At 42.6% G+C, this 21,947-nt stretch overlaps 1 protein-coding gene and 1 long non-coding RNA gene across 3 annotated transcripts in view; one reads left to right on the top strand and one right to left on the bottom strand.

Annotated features, from left to right (window-relative positions):
• The first annotated feature begins 1,523 nt into the window (after nt 1-1,523).
• Nucleotides 1,524-11,240, top strand: LOC149984115 (uncharacterized). 2 transcript variants are annotated; one of them, XR_016495392.1, is made up of 4 exons: nt 1,524-1,768; nt 3,990-4,407; nt 5,165-5,228; nt 10,045-11,240. It is a non-coding gene; the product is annotated as an uncharacterized LOC149984115 (long non-coding RNA). The 2 variants fall into 2 exon arrangements; XR_016495391.1 differs by having other exon boundaries at nt 1,558-1,757; nt 10,045-10,513.
• A 1,383-nt stretch (nt 11,241-12,623) lies between these two features.
• The window catches only part of LOC110522251 (tubulinyl-Tyr carboxypeptidase 2), a 39,156-nt gene continuing 29,832 nt past the window's right edge, over nt 12,624-21,947 (bottom strand). Inside the window, exon 7 of the mRNA XM_036975823.2 lies at nt 12,624-16,008. Coding sequence (XP_036831718.1) covers nt 15,939-16,008 — 70 coding nt within the window. The 3' untranslated portion in view covers nt 12,624-15,938. The remainder of the gene's footprint in view (nt 16,009-21,947) is intronic.

The following is a 21,947-nucleotide window of genomic DNA, read 5'->3' as shown; positions in this document are numbered from 1 at the left end:
ACGTTCATCTGTACAAACAATAGTATGCAAGTATAAACACCATGGGATCACGCAGCCATCATACCGCTCAGGAAGGAGATGCGTTCTGTCTCCTAGAGATGAACGTACCTTAGTGTGGAAAGTGCAAATCAATCCCAGTACAACAGCAAAGGACCTTGTGAAGATGCTGGAGGAAACAGGTACAAAATTATCTATATCCACAGTAAAACGAGTCCTATATCGACATAACCTGAAAGGCTGCTCAGCAATGAAGAAGCCACTGCTCCAAAACCACCATAAAAAAAGCCAGACTACAGTTTGCAACTGCACATGGGGACAAAGATCGTACTGATGAAACAAAAATAGAACTGTTTGGCCATAATGACCATCATTAAATTTGGAGGAAAAAGGGGGATGCTTGCAAGCCGAAGAACACCATCCCAACCGTGAAGCATGGGGGTGGCAGCATCATGTTGTGGGGGTGCTTTGCTGCAGGAGGGACTGGTGCACTTCACAAAATAGATGTACCATGAGGAAGGAAAATTATGTGGATATATTGAAGCAACATCTCAAGACATCAGTCAGGAAGTTAAAGCTTGGTCGCAAATGGGTCTTCCAAATCGACAATGACCCCAAGAATACTTCCAAAGTTGTGGCAAAATTACTTAAGGACAACACAGTCAAGGTATTGGAGTGGCCATCACAGAGCCCTGACCTCAATCCCATAGAAAATGTGTGGGCAGAACTGAAAAAGCGTGTGGGAGCAAGGAGGCCTACAAACCTTCAGTGACTCAGTTACACCAGTTCTGTCAGGAGGAATGGGCCAAAACTCACTCAACTTAATGTGGGAAGCTTGTGGAAGGCTGCCTGAAACGTTTGACACAAGTTAAACAATTTAAAGGCAATGCTACCAAATACCAATTGACTGTATGTAAACTTCTGACCCACGGGGAATGTGATGAAATAATTAAAAGCTGAAATAAATCATTCTCTCTACTATTATTCTGACCCTTCACATTATTGAAATAAAGTGGTGATCTTAACTGACCTACGACTGGGAATTTTTACTAGGATTAAATGTCAGGAATTGTGAAAAACTGAGTTTAAATGTATTTGGCTGAGGTGTATGTAAACTTCCGACTTCAACTGTATGTTTCAATATGTTTGGACTTTTAGCATTTATAGCAATGGTTATCAACTGTACTGCAGGGATGAACGTCACAGAAAATGAAGGTTGTCGTGGCAGCTGCAGCTGCAGAGAGGTATTTGGGTGTGCGAGACTTGACATCAGAGGAGTTACAGACTGTGTTAAGTGGTGGTGTCGTCACATTCTTTCAGGTTGTTGGCCTGAGGTAGGATTAAATATATTTAAATAGTGGAGTAGGGTGGTGTTGTTTTTCATTATTTGTATTTGTTAATTTTGTTGTGTGAGTGTAGTGTTAGATGGCAGAGTATTTGTTTATTTGTATTTTATTTATAAGGGATTTGGACTCCAGACTAGTAGGTGGCGTTAATGCAACATTTATTGGATGCCATCCGCCCTTAAACCTCATCGGATAATAAGAAGAAAGAGATGGCTAACATTTCCGGCTTATTGTGAGGAAACGTTCTTCGGCCAAGTACATTCGCTATTGTTTACATGTTGTGCATTACGTGAAATGCGTCAACAGATTGAGAACGCAAACTACAGAATCTACCGGTGCCGCAAAAAAATTGGGTAAAAAACCAACCCTATCTCCATTGCTTACTGCCAAAAAGACCAACAGCATGTACAACCGGTAAAGTAAATGTAAACATGATTTTATTCAACATTCTGCCTTCTAGAGACTGTTGCGTCTTTTTCATAGCGACTTCTTTCAGATACATATCCATGGAGTAACCATCAAATCAAATGTCATTTGTCACATGCGCTGAATAGAACAGGTGTAGTAGACTTTACAAACAATGACATGTTAAGAAAATAAGTGTTAAGAAAGTATTTTCTAAAATAAACTCAAGTAAAAAAATAAATAAGAAAAATAGAAAATAAAAAATTATTAAGGAACAAAAATAAAATAACAGTAGCGAGGCTACAGGATATACAGGGGGTACGGGGGTGTGCGGGGGCACAGGTTAGTCGACGTAATTGAGGTAATTTGGTAGATAAAGTGACTATGCATGAATAATAAACAGAGAGTAGCAGCAGCGTAAAAGCGCGGGCGGGCAGTGCAAATAGTCCGGGTAGCCATTTGATTAGCTGTTCATGAGTCTTATGGCTTGGGGGTAGAAGCGGTTTAGAAGCCTCTTGGACCTAAACTTGGCACTCCGGTACCGCTTGCCATGCGGTAGCAGAGAGAACAGACTATGACAAGGGTGGCTGAAGTCTTTGGTATTTTTGGGGGGCTTTCCTCTGATACCGCCTGGTGTAGAGGTTCTGGATGGCAGGAAGCTTGGCCCCAGTGATCTACTGGGCTGTTCGCACTACCCTCTGTAGTGCCTTGCGGTCAGGGGCCAAGCAGTTGCCATACCAGACGGTAATCCAACCAGCTCTCTGGTGCATCTGTAGAACTTTTTGAGGATCTGACAACCCATGCCGAATCTGTTCAGTCTCCTGAAAGGGAATAGGCTTTGTCTTGGTGTGTTTTGACCATGATAGTTTGTTGGTTATGTGGACACCAAGGAACTTGAAGCTCTCAACCTGCTCCACTACAGCCCCGTCGATGAGAATGGGAGCGTGCTCTGTCCTACTTTTCCTGTAGTCCACAATCATCTCCTTTGTCTTGATCACGTTGAGGAAGAGGTTGTAACAGTCTGATGTTTGGGAAAAGGACAACATTTCACCTGACCCTAGACTTCATCCAAACATTACACTGTTGATTTTATGTGCATTTTACATTTACTGTACTTTTCACAGCATTTTGTTGCTAACGAAATCTGAAAATACTCTGGATACATTCAGTAAAATGTGGAGTAGGTGCAACATAAGACAAAAAATGACAAGGGTTTGAGTGAAAAGACTAGTTGTCTCCAAGTGCCCACACACCTCTCCAAACTGTGCACAGTTCCTAATAATTTCAATGCACTTGTATGACTCAAAGAAGAGTCTTCAGCTATAAGGTGCTTCTTTGAGCTCCCTTAGCTGTGCCGTTGAGGAACTAGAGCAAGTTTTTTGGTTGTTTGGAACACAACCCTGCATCCCTGTGGTCACACAATTACAGTTGTTGTTTACCTACCTTTCGGTCACTGGCCCAACTCTTAACCTGTAAGCCACCTGCCACCCCATGAGTTTTATGATATGGAAATGTTAAGTGCAAATTTGGACTCGCTTGAATGACTTCAAATCAGTATTTATTATCGTTTTAAAGGTCTCATCTTTCAAAATACATTGAGTCATCTTAATTTACAGCATTTACAACACATTTGCTAAAGTTGCCCAAGTAGCGGGAGGTATGGGGGCAACTACTTGTCGTGTGTGGTGCTCAAATTCAGAACGGCTGTCAGTCAAAACCAATATAGCACTGTGATGCGCGTAGCCTGAGCTCTGACGTCAATTATAGTGTATGCGTGTAAAGGGTTAAGACTTAATCCCTCTCCCCGAACTGTGTGGGCAAACGTGTGAAGCAGTTAAAGCACTGGTTTAGCCCGATCCTGATACATCCAAATAACAAGTGACGAAAACCTCTTACGTGGAACTAATGCTGCTCGTTATTGGTCTACACGCAGAATCTGCACATGGGAGATTCATTAAGAGTAGGCCTATTCATTTGAGCTGTAAACTCAGTCTGTTTTAAATTGAAAACCTTGTATCCGCCTGCGTAAATAAGCAAGTGATATTGCCATTGGAGCGCATATGTAACATTACCACTAGAGGGAGCCACAGGCATAGAATGTATTTCTTAAACCACTTGGTTTTCCTGTTTCACTTTATTCACTTTCAAAAATATTGTAATTGTGTACATGTTTCCCCACAGTTTATGAGAAATGTCACATTTTCTTCGTCTCCCCCCCCCCCCCCCCATTCCCTTCCCCAGGTTACCAGTGGGAGTACAAGTAGAGGTCAGGCATGAAGCCTGACGGCTGTGCGGGCGTCTATAAGAAGGACTGCCTCTCCCTGCTGTCCAGTCACCCAGTGGAGTACTTCCGCCGGGGCATCCCCCTGCTAGACCGGGGCAACCTGGGCTTGGTGCTGTTACTGCGTCCCATGGGACCCTTCAGCCCAGAGGCCTGTGTGTGGCCAACACACACCTCCTTTACAACCCCGGGCATGGGGGCATTAAGCTGGCCCAGCTGGCTATGCTGCTTGCAGAAATCACAACAGTGTCCCGCCTCTCTGATGGCAGCTCTTATCCCACCGTCCTCTATGGGGATTTTAACTCTGTTCCCTGGTCCCCTCTGTACAACTTTGTTAGGGAGAGCAGCCTGGAGTACGACAGCATTCCCATATGCAAGGTGAGGGCTTCAACATCGACATGCCCAGGCTTAATCTGCAGTGGGATCATAAGCTCTGTGGCTGAAGCTGATTACTACAGAGGGAACATAATATTTTGGGAGTCCTGATATCAAATGTGGGCTGTTATAGAATGTTCGTTGAGCTCCTCTCTGTGAAGCGTCATCTTTCTGCAGTATTTGTAGTTCATTTTCAATCTGGGTTGAATGTCCTGTCTTTGCCATCAAATCAACTTTTATTGGTCACATACACATGGTTAGCAGATGTTATTGCGTGTGTAGCGAAATACTTGTGCTTCTAGATCCGACAGGGCAGCAGTATCTAACAGGTAATATCTAGCAATTCCACAACAAAACCTAATACACACAATCTAGTGAAGAAATGGTATGAGAATATATAAGTATCAAATATATGGATGAGCAGTGACAGAACAGCTAAGATGCAGTAGATAGTAAAGAATAGATCGTGAAATTAACTGTGTACAGCAAGTTGCTTTACTATGCTAGACAAAACTGTGTGAAGCAACAGAATGTTTCCCGTGTGTGTGTGTGTGTGTGTGTGTGTGTGTGTGACCGTGCCCATTTGGCCCCATAGCCTGGGCGTCACCCAGCAGATCCAGTATGAGACTCTGCCTACAGGTAACCCATCATTTTACCCCACACTCTCTCAGTGAACAGCTTTAGGCCATTACCAACACTGAGGGAATACCCTTCTTTCCTCTGATCTGTATGTGACGTTAATACTCTTCTCTCCTCCCAGATGGGGATATCTCCAACCTGTCTGTACAGGACTTTGAAGCACAAGCTATGGCAACTATGAACAGGTCAGTTAGCCCCGGTTGCATTTCAGGGTTAAATAATCATTTAGTTGAGACAGACAGTGCCCGTGATCCCTACAGTCAGTTATTTCTGTCAGGTAACTGTGGGAGATCTGATCCTGTCAGGTACTGCACCAGCTGTAGCTCCTCTGACTCACAGCAGACCTTCAATATTAATGCTTTTCAAATCAAATTGTAGTAGTCACATGCGCAGAATACAACAGGTGTAGTAGACCTTACAGTGAAATGCTTACTTATGAGCCCCTAACCAACAATGCAGTTTAAAAAAAAAATAAGATAAGAGATTAAAGTAACAGGTAATTAAAGAGCAGCAGTAAAATAACAATAGCGAGACTGTATACAGAGGGGTACTGATACAGAGTCACTGTGCGGGGGCACCGGTTAGTTGAGGTAGTATGTACACGTAGGTAGAGTTATTAAAGTGACTATGCATACATGACAACAGAGAGTACCAGTGGTGTAAAGAGGGGGGGGGGGGGGGGGGGAGCTCCGGTACTGCTTGCCGTGCTGTAGCAGAGAGAACAGTCTATGACTTGGGTGGCTGGAGACTTTGACAATTTTTAGGGCCTTCCTCTGACACCGCCTGGTATAGAGGTCCTGGATGGCAGGAAGCTTGGCCCCAGTGATGTACTGGACCGTTCACATTACCCTCTGTAGTGCCTTGCGGTCAGAGGCCGAGCAGTTGCCATACCAGGCAGTGACGCAACCAGTCAGGATACTCTCAATGGTGCAGCTGTAGAACCTTTTGAGGATCTGAGGACCCATGCCAAATCTTTTCAGTCTCCTGAGGGGTAATAGGTTTTGTCGTGGCCTCTTCACGACTGTCTGATGTGCTTGGACCATGTTAGTTTGTTGGTGATGTGGACACCAAGGAACTTGAAGCTCTCAACCTGCTCCACTGCAGCCCCGTCGATGAAAATGGGGCCGTGCTCGGTCCTCTTTTTCATGTAGTACACAATCATCTCATTTGTCTTGATCACGTTGAGGGAGAGGTTGTTGTCCTGGCACCACACGGCCAGGTCTCTGACCTCTTCCTTATAGGCTGTCTCATTGTTGTCGGTGATCAGGCCTACCACCATTGTGTCATCGGCAAATTTAATGATGGTGTTGGAGTCGTTCCTGGCCGTGCAGTCATGAGTGAACGGGGAGTATAGGAGGGGGCTGAGCACACACCCCTGAGGGGCCCCTGTGTTGAGGATCGGCATTGCGGATGTGTTGTTACCTACCCTTACCACCTGGGGGAGGCCCGTCAGGAAGTCCAGGATCCAGTTGCAGAGGGAGTTGTTTAGTCCCAGGGTCCTTAGCTTATTTATGAGCTTTGAGGGCACTATGGTGTTGAACGCTGAGCTGTAGTCAATGAATAGCATTCTCACATAGGTGTACCTTTTGTCCAGGTGTGAAAGGGCAGTGTGGAGTGCAATAGAGATTGGATCATCTGTGGATCTGTTGGGGCGGTATGATGGTGTTGATGTGAGCCATGACCAGCCTTTCAAAGCACTTCATGGCTACAGACTTGAGTGCTACGGGTTGGTAGTCATTTAGGCAGGTTACCTTAGTGTTCTTGGACACAGGCACTATGGTGGTCTGCTTGAAACATGTTGGTATTACAGACGTGATCAAGACACTTGCCAGTTGGTCAGCGCATGCTCACAGTACACGTCCTGGTAATCTGTCTGGCCCTGCAGCCTTGTGAATGTTGACCTGTTTAACGGTCTTACTCACATCTTCTGCGGAGAGCGTGATCACACAGTTTTCCAGAACAGCTAGTGCTCTCATGCATGTTTCAGTGTTATTTGCCTCGAAGCGAGCATAGAAGTAGTTTAGCTTGTCTGGTAGGGCTCGTGTCACTGGGCAGTTCTCGGCTGTGCTTCCCTTTGTAGTCTGTAATGGTTTGCAAGCCCTGCCACATCCGACGAGTGCCAGAGCCGGTGTAGTATGATTCGATCTTAGTCCTTTGTTGACGCTTTGCCTGTTTGATGGTTCGTCGGAAGGTATAGCTGGATTTCTTATAAGCTTCCAGGTTAGAGTCCAGCTCCTTGAAAGCGGAAGCTCTAGCCTTTAGCCCAGTGTGGATGCTGCCTGTAATCCATGGCTTCTGGTTGGCGTATGTACGTACGGTCACTGTGGGGACGACGTCATCGATGCACTTATTGATGAAGCCAGTGACTGATGTGGTGTACTCCTCAATGTCATCAAAGGAATCCCGGAACGTATTCCAGTCTGTGCTAGCAAAACAGTCCTGTAGTTTAGCCGCTGCTTCATCTGACCACATTTTTTATTGATCTAGTCACTGGTGCTTCCTGCTTGAATGTTTGCTTGTGGGCAGGAATCAGGAAGATAGAATTATTGCACATTTAACATGCTGATAGAAATTTGGTCAAACGGATTTAAGTTTTCCTGCATTAAAGTCCCCAGCTACTAGGAGCGCCGCCTCTGGGTGAGCGTTTCCTTGTTTGCTTATGGTGGAATACAGCTCATTCAATGCTGTCTTAGTGCCAGCCTCTGACTGTGGTGGTATGTAAACAGCTACAAAGAATACAGATGAAAACTCTCTCGGTAGGTAGTGTGGTCTACAGCTTATCATGAGATATTCTACCTCAGGCGAGCAATAGCTCGAGACTTCCTTAGATATCGTGCACCAACTGTTATTTACAAAAATACATAGTCCGCCGCTCCTTGTCTTACCAGACACAGCTGATCTATCCTGCCCGTACATCGTATAACCAGCCAGCTGAATGTTGATATTGTCGTCGTTCAGCCACGACTCTGTGAAGCCTAAGATGTTACAGTTTTTAAATGTCCCATTAGTAGTTTAATCTTCCACGTAACTCGTTGATTTTATTCTCCAAGGATTGCACGTTTGCTTGCAGAATGGAGGGAAGTGTTTTTTTTTTCTCGATCGTCTACGAATTCTCAGTTGAGTGTCTGTGCCGCTCGACGCAGCTCTAATTTGTTTTGAACAGCGTCTGCACATCTGATGCATCCACTCATCCCTCTCTCGCCGTCTCGCTCACTCTGTTTGTATGCATTGGAGAGAAGAGGAGACGAGAGTTGACAAATCCTTCCCGAACAATATTAGCGTGAAGCGAGTGGAACTGCTCATAGGGAGAAGTGACAAGTCTATCCCTGGATGATTTGTTGTTTGTCCAATGCAGTCATTGCAGTGCTCCAACTTCAAGGAGCATCTGTCTGTGTTGTTAAGCCTGTGCCCTGTGTGACAGTGGGTCTCTCCTCCTCCCCATGTCCCACCAGTGAGTCCAGACCCAGTATAGAGCACAGTCTGAGGCTGACGTCAGCCTACTCCCACTACCTGACAGAGGACGGCAGGCCTGAGATCACCACCTGGAGATTGCATGAATCAGGCCTCCATTGTCAAATTGCTGCAGAGAAACCACTACTAAAGGAAACCAATAAGAAGAGGCTTGCTTGGGCCAAGAAACACGAGCAATGGACATTAGCCCGGTGGAAATCTGTCCTTTGGTCTGATGAGTCCAAATTTGAGATTTTTGGTTCCAACTGCCGTGTCTTTGCAAGACACAAAAATTGGATGTAATAAATGTATCACTAGTCACTTTAACCTTTCTAGCGCAGGCGGTACCCATCGACAACATTCCGACTAAAAAGGCTGTGTGCGAAATTCAAATTTTTTTTTTTGAAATATTTTAACTTTCACACATTAACAAGTCCAATACAGCAAATGAAAGATAAACATATTGTTAATCTACCCATTGTGTCCAATTTCAAAAACTGCTTTACAGCTAAAGCACAACATATGGTTATGTTAGGTCATAGCCAAATCGAAAAAACACACAGCCATTTTTCCAGCCAAAGATAGGAGTCACAAAAAGCAGAAATATAGATAAAATGAATCACTAACCTTTGATCTTCATCAGATGACACTCATAGGACATCATGTTACACAATACATGTATGTTTTGTTCGATAATGTGCATATTTATATCCAACAATCTCAGTTTCCATTGGCGCCTTACGTGCAGTAATGTTTTGATTCCAAAACATCAGATGATTTTGCAGAAATACTCATAATAAACATTGATAAAAGATACAAGTGTTATTCACAGAATTAAAGATAGACTCCTCCTTAATGCAACCGCGGTGTCAGATTTCAAAAAGTGCTGCATCAGATGACCTGGCCTTCACAATCACCCGACCTCAACCCAATTGAGATGGTTAGGGATGAGTTGGACCACAGAATGAAGGAAAAGCAGCCAACAAGTGCTCAGCATATGTGGGAACTCCTTCAAGACTGTTGGAAAAGCTTTCCAGGTGAAACTGGTTGAGAGAACGCCAAGAGTGTGCAAAGCTGTCATCAAGGCAAAGGGTGGCTACTTTGAAGAATCTCAAACACTTTTTACTACATGATTCCAAATGTGTTATTTCATTGTGTTGATGTCTTCACTACTATTCTACAATGTAGAAAATAGTGAAAACAAAGAAAAGCCATTGAATGAGTAGGTGTGTCCAAACTTGACTGGTACTGTACACTACATACAACACAGGATTTGTTGATTGATTTTTATACTTTAAAGCAGAGTGGGATCAAAATCAAAATATTATTTAGATCAAAATCTTTAAATCAAAATATTATTTATGGTGAGGTGGTTCTTGTAATGTGAACTCTACAGATGCTGCAGTCTGCTTTGCTGCAGTGCAGTGAGCTGTGGAGGTGATTAGTCTCCCAGGCTGCAATTATGTAACCGTGACTAGTTTTTCTTCACTAAGATCACATCATTAGGGAAACGTCAGGGCTTTAACCATGGCTGTTGTATGTTACTTCCAGAGGGTCCATTGCCCAGGCGAAGGCTGCAGCTGCTGGCCAGACTGGCCCTGGTGGGACAGACAGAACTCGAGCACAACTCCTCTGACCATCTGCTCATACTGGCCCGCTTCCGCCTCTGCCCCTGAGACTGGATGTCAAGGGTTAAGGATCAGAGCCTGTAGGTCGAAGAACTGGAGAGATCTCTACTGCGTCGAGATCTTTTTATGTTATTTTACATTGGTTGAAGATATTATGAAAAGAGACATTTTTATATTTGAATGGTTTTAATAAATGTTGACATGAATTAATTTTAGAATGTGCTGCTGATAAGGAATAGCACTGAGAAATCTACATGTTTTATTCATTATGTCATTATACACATTATGCACTTGAGCACATACTATTTGGTTTGATGATATTGGTATTGAAAATGAAGGCTATTATGTTACAGCTATTGTACCTTATTTAACACAAAAGACCTGTAATTAAAGACATGCATATAATTCTGTCACATTACATCAAATGAGTTCCAGGGATTGTTTGAACGGTATCTCTCAGAGATAACCAAAAGCACACAGGTAGACAGAGAAGCGTCCACGTGCTGATCAGAGAAAAGTGAGCGTTTTCTCACCTGGAGAGGAATGAAAATGAAACCAGGGTACATGACCTTGAGAGATGAATCTGCTTGTGCGTTAGGGGAAAAGCTCATTTATTGGAACAGAACAGTCATCTCTGCCTTTAGATGAAGAATCACTGGAGTCAGCCTCCTGACAGGCAATTTCTCTCAACACGTTGGGAGTGTTTTCAATATTCTACACACTGCAGAATCCTTAAGTTTGTTCCTAATATTGCACATCCCTCTTTTTCTTTAGACTGAAACTAAGTCAGAGTTTGAGGACATTGAATTTGGAATGTCTTGTAGTGAAAGAAGCAACTCCAAAATCTATTGCATTTGGTTGCCTTATATAATGGCCACATTAGTGCTATCAACCGCCCTGCTCTAGCACACAAACCGCTGCTTGTAAACTTGTATCACTATGTGGCCTTAATTCTGTTTTGACATTGCTCACATTCTAGTCAAAATATGATTAAGTCTGTGGCCAAATTGAGTTAGTGTGTGTTTCCTTGCCAGGGACATGCCAAGGTTTATAAACAAAAGTAGGCACTTCACACCCATGTCCCAGAGGTCCCAAATAAACTCAACTTGCTTTGGTTGGTCATCTTTGACTTGTTTTATCTCAGGTTCACATCACTCAAATGTTCTTGTAAATGTGCTCTTCTTTGTCTTTCTGTATTTTTCTCCATCTGAGTTCCTCACCACCTAACCCATACATGGTTGGTGGTGTGAACTGTGAATTAAGGCCATTAGGACTCACGTCTCTGGTCTTAGAGTTCAGTGATGTTCTGCTGATATTGCAAAGCTGCTGCTGCTACTGCTTTGTGGGATTTCTTGGATGAAAGCATTCACAGGCTGATCGTTTGACAGTTGGTGAGATCCAGCCTCATTGATGACTCATCTTCTTGCTTAGACATGGGATGAATCCTAATACTTTGAAGATGATTCCTTTCCTTAGCTCTTGTCCTTTACGCTCATTGACGATTGCCTATTAGTTATTTCCTGTTGTGTAATTTAGATAAGTGGGAATGAGGGATAGAAAACAAGTTCAGAAAGTATTGGGACATATCGCATTTATTTTCCAACTATACACAATGGTGGGAAATGTACCCAACTGTCATAATTGATTAATAGTAAAGATACCTTAATAGAAAATGACTCAAGTAAATGTAAAAGTCACCCAGTAAAATACTACTTGAGTAAAAGTGTTTGGTTTCAAATATACTTAAGTATCAAAGTCAATGTTATTGCTAAAATATACTTAAGTATCAAAAGTAAAAGTATAAATCATTCCAAAATCCTTAAGCAAACCAGATGGCACCAATTGCATATATTTTTTTTTTTACAGATAGCCAGGGGCACACTCCAACACATAATTTACAAACGAAGCATGTGTTTAGTGAGTCTGCCAGATCAGAGGCAGTAGGGAGGACCAGAGATGTTCTCTTGACAAGTGTGTGAACTGGACAATTTCCCTGTCCTGCTAAGCATTCAAAATGTAAGGAGTACATTTGGGTGTCAGGGAAAATGTATGGAGTAGAAAGTACATTATTTTCTTTAGGAATGTAGTGAGGTAAAAGTAAAAGTTGTCCAAAATATAATTAGTAAAGTACAGATAACCCAAAAAAACGACTTAAGTAGTACTTTAAAGTATTTTTACTTAAGTACTTTACACCACTGAGTATACATTACAGAGAAAGGGAGCGAGAGAGAGGTATAACGTTCCCCGGCATTCCATGAGCTGCTTCAGAGATGAGAAATTAGGGATTCATTTGATAAATCATCTCTCTGTGTCGTTGCATGTCACACACAGCTGGTGTAAACATATTCATAGAGACTATATACAGAGAGATATCAGTGCAGTATGAAACCATAGCCTACTGGGGAATATTCTGGAATTTCAGCATTTATATTTACTCCGATGCGGTCAATTCGGCCGGTCTAGTCCTTCCTGTTGTGCAAAGTAATAACAACAAAGACAGAATTAAAAAGATAAATCATTTTTTATTATAACATGCTACAGTTGATAAAAAAACATTGTCAACTGATCATTGTGACAGTAGGAGTTGGGAGGACATCATCTTCCACCAGTGGTAATGCAAAAATAACACTTTGTCATCATCATACATGTAAAAACAACAGGGACAGATTCTGAAGGCTCATTTCAAGAGAATAGTGAGATCTGTTAGCCACATCAGGGCTTTTGAAGCCTCGTTCATACCTGGCGCTAAACATGCATCCTTGGTCCTGATCTTGCCCACATTCTAATTGTGCCCACACAATCCGATCATAATGTATCTTTTGATTGTACACACCGGTCTACAAATGTGGGCACAATCAGGATGTGGACACAATCAGGACAAAGGACGCATGTTAGAACCAGGTATAAACGGGGCTTAAGAAATGCTTCCATTAGTTCTGCTGTTGATCTACCATCAATACTTATCTTCTTCCACTTCAGCCAATGGGACAAAAATCAGCACTTTCCAGAAAGATATGACAACATTACCAGCCAACTGGTAGCTCTAGCGGCATTAGTATAGAGAGAACACTAACACCCAGAGTTCTAGTCACTTACATTCCCATTTATGAGAGAGGCCAAGAGAACACCCCTCATGAAATGCACTTTAATACAGGAAAAGCAGTCTCATCTAAAAGCTGAGTTACAGCTGTAAACACAAAGTTTAAGTAGAGTTCCACGTCATGCTTAGAAAACAGCTAAATATTCAGTAGCGCTTAGCCCCAACAACATTGCCTTTCAAGTTATCATCCACTGAATGCAGTAGGTGGTGGTACATTATAGTGGTGGCAGCTGTTTTCAGGTTACTCATATTAGGCAGTTATTCAGATAACTTGGTTCTTATATATATATATATATTTTAATCCACCATTTGGTAAATACAAAATCGCTAAAAAACCCATCTACAGTCATCATGAGGAAGTGTTTTTCTTCAACCGTATCCCGTTGGATGGTATGTACCGTTTCAGGTCTATTTAGGGTTCAACCTGTTAACAAAGCAAGGCCTTTGAAAATTGATACTGCTACAATGTGGAGTGTCCTTCTTTAAAATCACACATTGTCCAAAGAATGCTACACCATCCTCATCAAAACAATGTGTTTTATGTGTTTCCACCACGTCAAAACAACAATAAACTGCATGATTAAACACTGTACTGAGTAATATATTTGTTCAGGAAACAGCAAAGAATCACCAATGGAACTCATCCATAACATGATTTAGCTCAAAACTCAACGGCTAAGAGTAAAAAAAATCAATTTAAGCTCCATCACTTTCAAGTACTACCTTTCAGTTCTCAGATTTGCAGCAGTGAAAGCAGTCTTTTCTCCCGGTAAGTCTTTATTATGGCAGTTTTTAACAATAAGAGTGTTAAACCTAGCCTACATAGATTAGACAAAGGATTGTATTGTGTAAAAAAGAAGCGCATTGTGCTTCTGCATGATTGTAAAAACCAAAGTCAAATGTTAAGCTGGCTGTTTTGTGCTTAGAGTAGTCTTTCAGACGGCTGGTACCAATGATGTTGGCCTTAATGGTATACTGTCAGACTAGCAGCACCAATCTACACGAATCAAAAAGGATCATATGAAACATCACTGCACTGATATTGTTCAAAATTCAATATAACAAGACTGGATTTCAATTCTGCTGCAATCTAGAAACCATTTGGATTGAGGAAGACATTATCTGTTTGATGTGCATAGCTTCTTTAACCAAATGCTACAAAATCTGATATTGTTCAGTTGGCACCCTCCTGCATATCTGATGATGATTTTTGAATACGATAAAAAACATTCCGAACAACTTTGACAATGCGTCCAGGCAGTTAAGAAGGCAAATGAGGAGCTTCGATTTGATTGATATGTCCGTCTTGCGGTGTTCAGTTCAGTGTTTGCATTCTTAACTTCAAGAAAGGCCTCTAGTTAGGAACTACATGACATTATCAAACATATGTTTTTGCATACAACTGTATAGCGAGGTATAAAAGAGTTGACATTTGATTGATCTGAACTTAACGTAACGGGCGTAGAAAGCCGCCTGAGCGGAGACAGAAGTTAGGTTGAAAATACTGTATCCCTGAAAACGGGATTTTAGCGTTTTAGGGCGACTCCGCATAGGCTAGATTCAAACCAACGTCACTGTCAAATTATTTTTGGAATAAAAGGTCATGTTCTGGCTAAGCTCCAAAGCATCATTGTCACCAGCTTTGATTTCTTTACAAGAACAATTGCTTAAAACTTGAATTGATCTCTACCAGGGATCCCCAACCCTGTTCCCGGGAGAGCTACCGTCCTGTAGGTTTTCACTCCAACCCTATTCTAGCGCACCTGATTCTAATCAGTAGCTGGTTGATAAGTTGAATCAGGTTAGTTACAACTGGCGTTGGAGCGAAAACCTACAGGAGGGTAGCTTTCCAGGAACAGGGTTGGAGAGCCCTGGTTTATGCTGTATCTGTGATAGAGGAGGGCGGGCCGACAGAGACAGAGGGGATAATCTAACCCAGAGCTAACAGGGAGTCAGTCAAGGCTGGGGTTTGCCGCAGTACTCAGCAGGCTCTCTGCTTGACTGCTTTGGTCTTTGGCCCCTCTGGGTTACCCTCACCTCAGGCCTACAGTACCTCTCTCTCTCTCTCTCTCTCTCATTCACTTCTAATCATCACACTGAGCTGCAGCTCAGCCCAGCGCTTAACTACTCAACATTCTTTACAGGCTTAGGCAAAACAACAACTATTCAATCTAAAGAATCTTTACATTTTAGGAAGGGCTTGAAAAAATAGATATGTCACACTATTTGATCTTTTTTTACATGATGTCAGCATCAAATTTACAGCTTTTAAAGCTCGCTTCACATTGCCAATGTGACTGAAGTGTAACTGTTGATCTCCTTTTTACATAAAACAATGTAGAGCACCCTCACATACAGTGTGTACTTCCCTAAAGGCATGAGAGATCTTGATATAAACATAATAGATGTGTATACAGAAGGCATACTATCCTTCAGGAGTAGAGCAGTGTTGAAATACTTATGATGTATGTGTTCGTACTGGATGTCAACCTCCAGTTTAGCACTGAGCATAATGTCATCATCTTCACCCTTTTAGATGAGGCTGGTAAAACCCTATAAATACTTTATGAATATGATATACACAATGTATGTTAAATAGATATCCCATTTGAGGGTTTGTGAGGCGGACTGGGGGGGTCAGAGTGCATGAAAGAAGCACCATGGACAGGAGAGGGTGGGATGGGGGTAGGGAGTCGCGGACACCAGGAGAATGAGTCTCAGATGCGGATCTGGTAGCCGTCATTCAAGGTACTGAGTTCTGCAGGCTTTCGATCCAGAGCTGCAGGTCTGCAGAAAGAGAGAGATCGGACCAATTAGCTTTAGCATCATATATTTTAGAGCAGGAAAAGACAGATAGCCAATCAAACTAAGGCCCTATCACGTTAGCTGATGAACTGTGTTGAACACCTCAGACACACTCAATAACTTCCTATTGAAGTGATGATCCTCTCTCACACACAGAGCAGGTAGGTAAGACTGGGAATAATTGACTAAACCATTTGCTCATGTAGAGAGCCAGTTAGTCAGTTCCCCAGTGTCAGTAAAGCCTGGGGCATCCTTTAGTGTCACGGCCTGGGTGTAATACAGTTTTATGAAGTGTGGTCACGTAGACTAGCTCCCCATAGGTTCTCATCAGCATAGTGCAGTTGTCCTTGGGCTGAGGAGAGCAGAGGTGCAGCATTTTCTGACACACACACACACACACACACCTTACACCGTCAGGCTATCAGAAGCATCTGATACCTATTGTTGAGCTCAGAGAGTAAGAGTGAGTGATACCAGAATAGCTATTGGGTTTGTGCTGTAAAACAAACACACACATTTAGTTTGTCAGGGAACTCAGAGGGAAATAGAGGAAGAGTTAGAGAAAGAGAGAGAGGTACGGGGCAGACAGAAAGGGAGTAGTGAGAGAAAGAGAGAGAGAGAGAGTGAAGTATGAAGTGGCAGCAGGACAGTCAGTCAGACAGTCAGACATCACTTTATAATCCTGCGCTGTAGTGGTGCTGTCCTGTCAGCTCAGCCCTGCAGAGTTCTAGCACACAACACTGGCACTGCTATCACACACACACACACACACACACACACACACACACACACACACACACACACACACACACACACACACACACACACACACACACACACACACACACACACACACACACACACACACACACTATGCAACCAAACCTGGGTTCTCAGACCCAAAATTATCCACACCCACACAGCACCTTCTCTCGGACAATGACAAAGATACATTTCAAAGAGAAGAAGTATTTCTAAAAAGAGACTTATGGGTTAGACATTCATAAATAAGCACTATCCATAGTAACCAAGGTTTCATATTTCTCCTCTAATGTTGTCTGTCGTCAATATTCTGCTCTGCTTGAAGACCTGAGGGCACTCCTCTTGTCAGTGTTTCTCGTGCTCCATTCCCTCCCTCAGAGTTTATTTCCTGCTCAGCAGGGTTCGGGTTAATTCCACAAATTCAATTATACTTAAATTCTCTCTTGCTGTAAATTCCATTTAATTCAATTCAAATTCCAGATCAGTCTTTGAATTCAGAGATAATTCAATTCTTCTAAATTCCAATGTCAGGTAAATTACAATAATTCAATTCCCAATTCAATTTTATCCACAACAATTCCACAACTTCCAATTAGATTTCAATTCCCTCAGGCTTTCAGGCTGATGATGTCACTGTTTAATTAGCCTAGCTATACTGCAAATATAGAAATATTTTAAAACAAATCCTGCATTCAATGTTTGATACTATCTGCATTAATTCCATTAACTAGGAAATGTAAAAATACTGAATTCTAATTAAATTAAATTATATTAAATTACATATATGAAATTCCAATTCAAAAAGTCCAAACAGTCTTACTACAATTCAATTACAATTACATAACTTGAATAATGGTTGAAATTCAAATTGAATTCAACATAAATTCTCCACTTGAGTGAATTCAATAATTAAATTGGAATTTCAAATTAAATTGGAAATGACCCTAACCCTGCTGCTCAGTCTCTCCCATCCATCGATCCCCATCGCCCCAGCTCCCTCCGCCAGAAATAGTGAGAATAAGCACTCATCTCAACATCAAACCACTCCATCAATGCAGGCCGTGTGTGCATGTGCGTGTATGTGTGAGAGTATCGGAGAATACTTCGTCAGTACCCTGGACAGCGCTCCAACTCCCTCCCCTGCTGCTCCGATCAATAGCAATCTGTCTTCCATGGAGAGGGGGTACACTTAGAGGCCAGGCTTCAACACTCAAAGCACCTAGTCAGTCGATCAGTTAGTAAGACAGCTCTCAACTCTCTCTGAGCCACACCTTTCTCACACCGCGTTCTCACATAAAGGCTTCCCAGCAGCCCTTGTTAATAGCCCATCTTTCACCACAAGCCTCGGAATTATCATCATTCCTCACCACAAAGAAACACCACTGCTGACCATTCATCAGAATAAAGCCCTAAATCCTTAGAGAGAGGACAAATTACTTGAGGTTTGGCTTTCTGTTTTAGGGCTGACACAAGGACAGAGGTCCTAGTAGGCAGAGGACTGTTAGCAGTTAGTCTGTTAGCAGACTATGCCATATGTCTGAACGTGGATGACTGCCCAGAACTGAAGGTACAGAGGGCAGAGGAGGTGGTCTGTGGTGGTTAGGGGTCTCACAGGACATGGGGGGCCGGTGAGCCAGAGTGCTCTGTGGTGTCTGAGGCTCCATGTATGGGTCCTAGGCTGGCAGGCAGAGAAGAGGAGAGGCTGCAGGCCTAGACTCCCGAGCTCTGATGAAGAGAATGTATTCTGACAGGCCAGAAGCTCAGAGCAGGAAAAGGACAAACACAGCAGCCAGCCCTTCCCAGACCATTACAGAACAGACAACAGTCAGCCCAGCTGCAGTACAAGCTGCCTCTACAATGTACAGCTAAAAAGGAAAGACAGTGAAGATATGAACAGGAATGAAAATGGCAATTTTGTCGAAAGCAACGGGTCTGACCCTCTCTGACTTTCCTTGTCCAAACAACATCATTGAATATTTCATTTATCTGTAAACAGGTGGTTTCCTTCCAAGCATGAACATATTCCAGTATTATAAACTGTGTGGTTTGAGCCCTGAATGCTGATTGGCTAACAGCCATGGCATATCAGACCGTATACCAAGGCTATGACAAAACATGCATTTTCACTGCTCTAATTGCAGTACGTTGGTAACCAGTTTATAATAGCAGTAAGGCACCTTGGGGGGGTGTTTGTGGTATTTGATGGGTTGTGTCATGCCTAGGAACAGACCTTAGCCATGGTATATTGGCCATATAACCACACCTCCTCAGGCCTTTTTGCTTAAATATAACCTTGCATTTGATATCGGGAAACTGGGTGGGTCTAGAAGGTTTCTTAAGAGAGCAAATCTATAATTGTTTAGTAGCAATGTGACTGTCTCCTACGATGAAGCCAGGTGAAAGTGACACAGCCAGAAGAGTGGTAAAGCAGAGAGATGGCCTAGGTGTCTGTCAGCCTGTCTGAGAGGAAGATCCTGGGGAGGAAATCAACATTTATAATATTCATACACCTTCGTCTCCAGTGTGACACTTCCCACTGGGCACAGACGACAATTCAACATCTATTCCAAGTTGGTTCAACGTCATTTCATTGAAATGACGTGGAAACAACATTGATTCAACCAGTATGTTCCCAGTGGGTTATGACTATTCCATCTCTGTCTCTAAAGTCCATATGCTGCAAAGACCTTGTCTACAAAGTGAAGTTAATTTCAGACTCTATCTCAGCTTCACATTTGAGTGTTAATGAGAACGATCATGCTGTGCTGAAGCCCACTGCTGAGCAGAGCTCGAGATAACTGCCTTAAGTGCATTACCTCCATATTCAGTATTTTTAATGGCACTGCTAACATGTCTATGGGTACATCTACTGAACCATTCATCCACAACAGAGGAGATTTTCCAAGCTATTCAGGGATACATTAAGCTCTCAAGTCTAGCTATCATTCTGCATTTGACCAATTCGATTTAATACGTTCATAAATCACTGTGGGGATAAAACTCCTGTCTTTGCCAATCAATGTTATTTGGCAGCATTCGCGCCATTAAACAAACCCAACATCTACAAATCTCTGAGGCGGCTTTGCTCGATGAGCAGGCAATGGATGGAGAGAAGAGAGCATTAGCAGGCTTCCACAGATCGGCTAGAATAACATGCTGACCACACCGCCCGCATCACGTGCTTGAGTCTTGCAAAATACATTTACACATTCATGTTATTCAATCATTGCACCCACAATGCTAGCGCATGTCAATGAGCGTCTGCGTAGCAAGTATCTAAAATAGAACCCGCCTCTCCCATCTCCTCATTGGTTTTTAGGAGCATATACCCACGTGGGTGATTGAAAGATGAACAGAGGTCCCCACTCCAATCCAGTTGGTGGTGGTAATGCACCTTAAAGTTGGTCCAAGTCCAAAGAAGAAGAAGAAGTCTGAAGGAGGAGAGATTACTAGAAACGGACTCAGTTTACCCTTTTATCTGTGGATTAATTGTCGGAGTAGAGGACCTTGTGCATTTCAGGTAAAATAACAACCCAATGTTTATATCCAAGGACAAATTAGCTAGCACCAGCAAGCTAGCTAGCGAAATTGCCATAAATGTTTAATGCTTTTCAACCTGTCCCCAAATTAATATAGTTGGTTCAGATTTTTTAACCTGCGTGTCCTGATCGCGTCTGGTGTGGATGGACAAAATCAACATTCATGCGAGCGATGTGGTCAGCATTTTACTCTCCAATCTTTGTACAGAAACTCTGACAGCTGATGATATTTTCTGAGGCGCTGGCTGAACAAAAATGTATATACCATAGCCAGGGACTCGGATAGATTATGTTGGTTGGGTTTGAGGTGAATAATTGAAGGTGTTGGTGACGGAGGACAATGACGTCTCCCTAGGGGGGACGTGTAGGCCATTACGGGAAAAAAACACATGAATTTCACATGTGAACACGTGAAGTGTTCCAAAAACACATGATTTCACATGAAATTTCAAGCGAAATCATGTGATTTTTCACATGTGAAATCATGTGGGTTTTTTTCAGTAAGAAAATGTGACATGTACATTGAGGACGTATCAGGGGTTGGACAAGTCTCTCTTCCTCAATAATTAATATCTTACAGGAGGCGACAGGCAGAGAGGTGGGTGTCTAAGAACAAGCTCACAATAAATCCCATCAGATTGGAAGGTGGTACTGAACACATACAGTGCTGTGAAAAAGTATTTGCCCCCATTCGAATTTTCTCTACTTTTGCATATTTTTTTTATACTGAATGTTATCAGATCTTCAAACAAAACCTAATATTAAATCAAGGGAACCTGAGTGAACAAATAAGACAACAATTTCATTTATTTCATAAACAACGTTATGCAACACCCAATACCCCTGTGTGAAAAAGTTATTACCCCCTTACAGTCAATTTGTGGTTGTGCCACCTTTGGCTGCAATGACTCCAACCAAACTCTTCCTGCAGTTGTTGATCAGATTCTCACGTCGCTGTGGGAGAATTTCGGCCCCCTCTTGCATGCAGAACTGCTTTAACTAAGTGACATTTGTGGGTTTTCAAGCATGAACTGCTCGTTTCAAGTCCTGCCACAACATCTCAATTGGGATTAGGTCTGGACTTTGGCTAGGCCATTCCAAAACTTCAAATGTGTTGCTTTTTAGCCATTTTCATGTAGACTTGATTGTGTGTTTTGCCTCTTTGCCTTGCTGCATGACCCAGCTGCTCTTCAGCTCCATCTCATAGACGCATGGCCTGACATTCTCCTGTATAATTCTCTGATACAGAGAATAATTCATGGTTCCTTCTATTAAGGCAAGTCATCCAGGTCTCATCTGTCCATTGAACATTCTTCCAAGAGTCTTGAGGATCATACAGGTGCTTCCAGGTGCTTTTTGGCAAACTTGTGTCAACTCATACCAAAGGTAAGCATGGTGGTTGTAGCGTGATGGTTTGGGGATGCTTTGCTGCCTCAGAACCTGGACGACATGCCTTAATAGAAGGAACCATGAATTCTGCTCTGTATCAGAGAACTCTACAGGAGAATGTCAGGCCATCCGTCTATGAGCTGGAGCTGAAGCTGAAGAGCAGCTGGGTCATGCAGCAAGACAATGATGCAAAACACACAATGAAGTCTACATGAAAATGGTTAAAAAGCT

This window comes from Oncorhynchus mykiss, chromosome 4 (assembly GCF_057628025.1).
Source record: "Oncorhynchus mykiss isolate SJ-2025 chromosome 4, ASM5762802v1, whole genome shotgun sequence".
Taxonomy (NCBI): domain Eukaryota; kingdom Metazoa; phylum Chordata; class Actinopteri; order Salmoniformes; family Salmonidae; genus Oncorhynchus; species Oncorhynchus mykiss.
The sequence above is the reverse complement of the archived record's forward strand: the minus strand, read 5'-3'. Positions and strand labels throughout refer to the sequence as shown.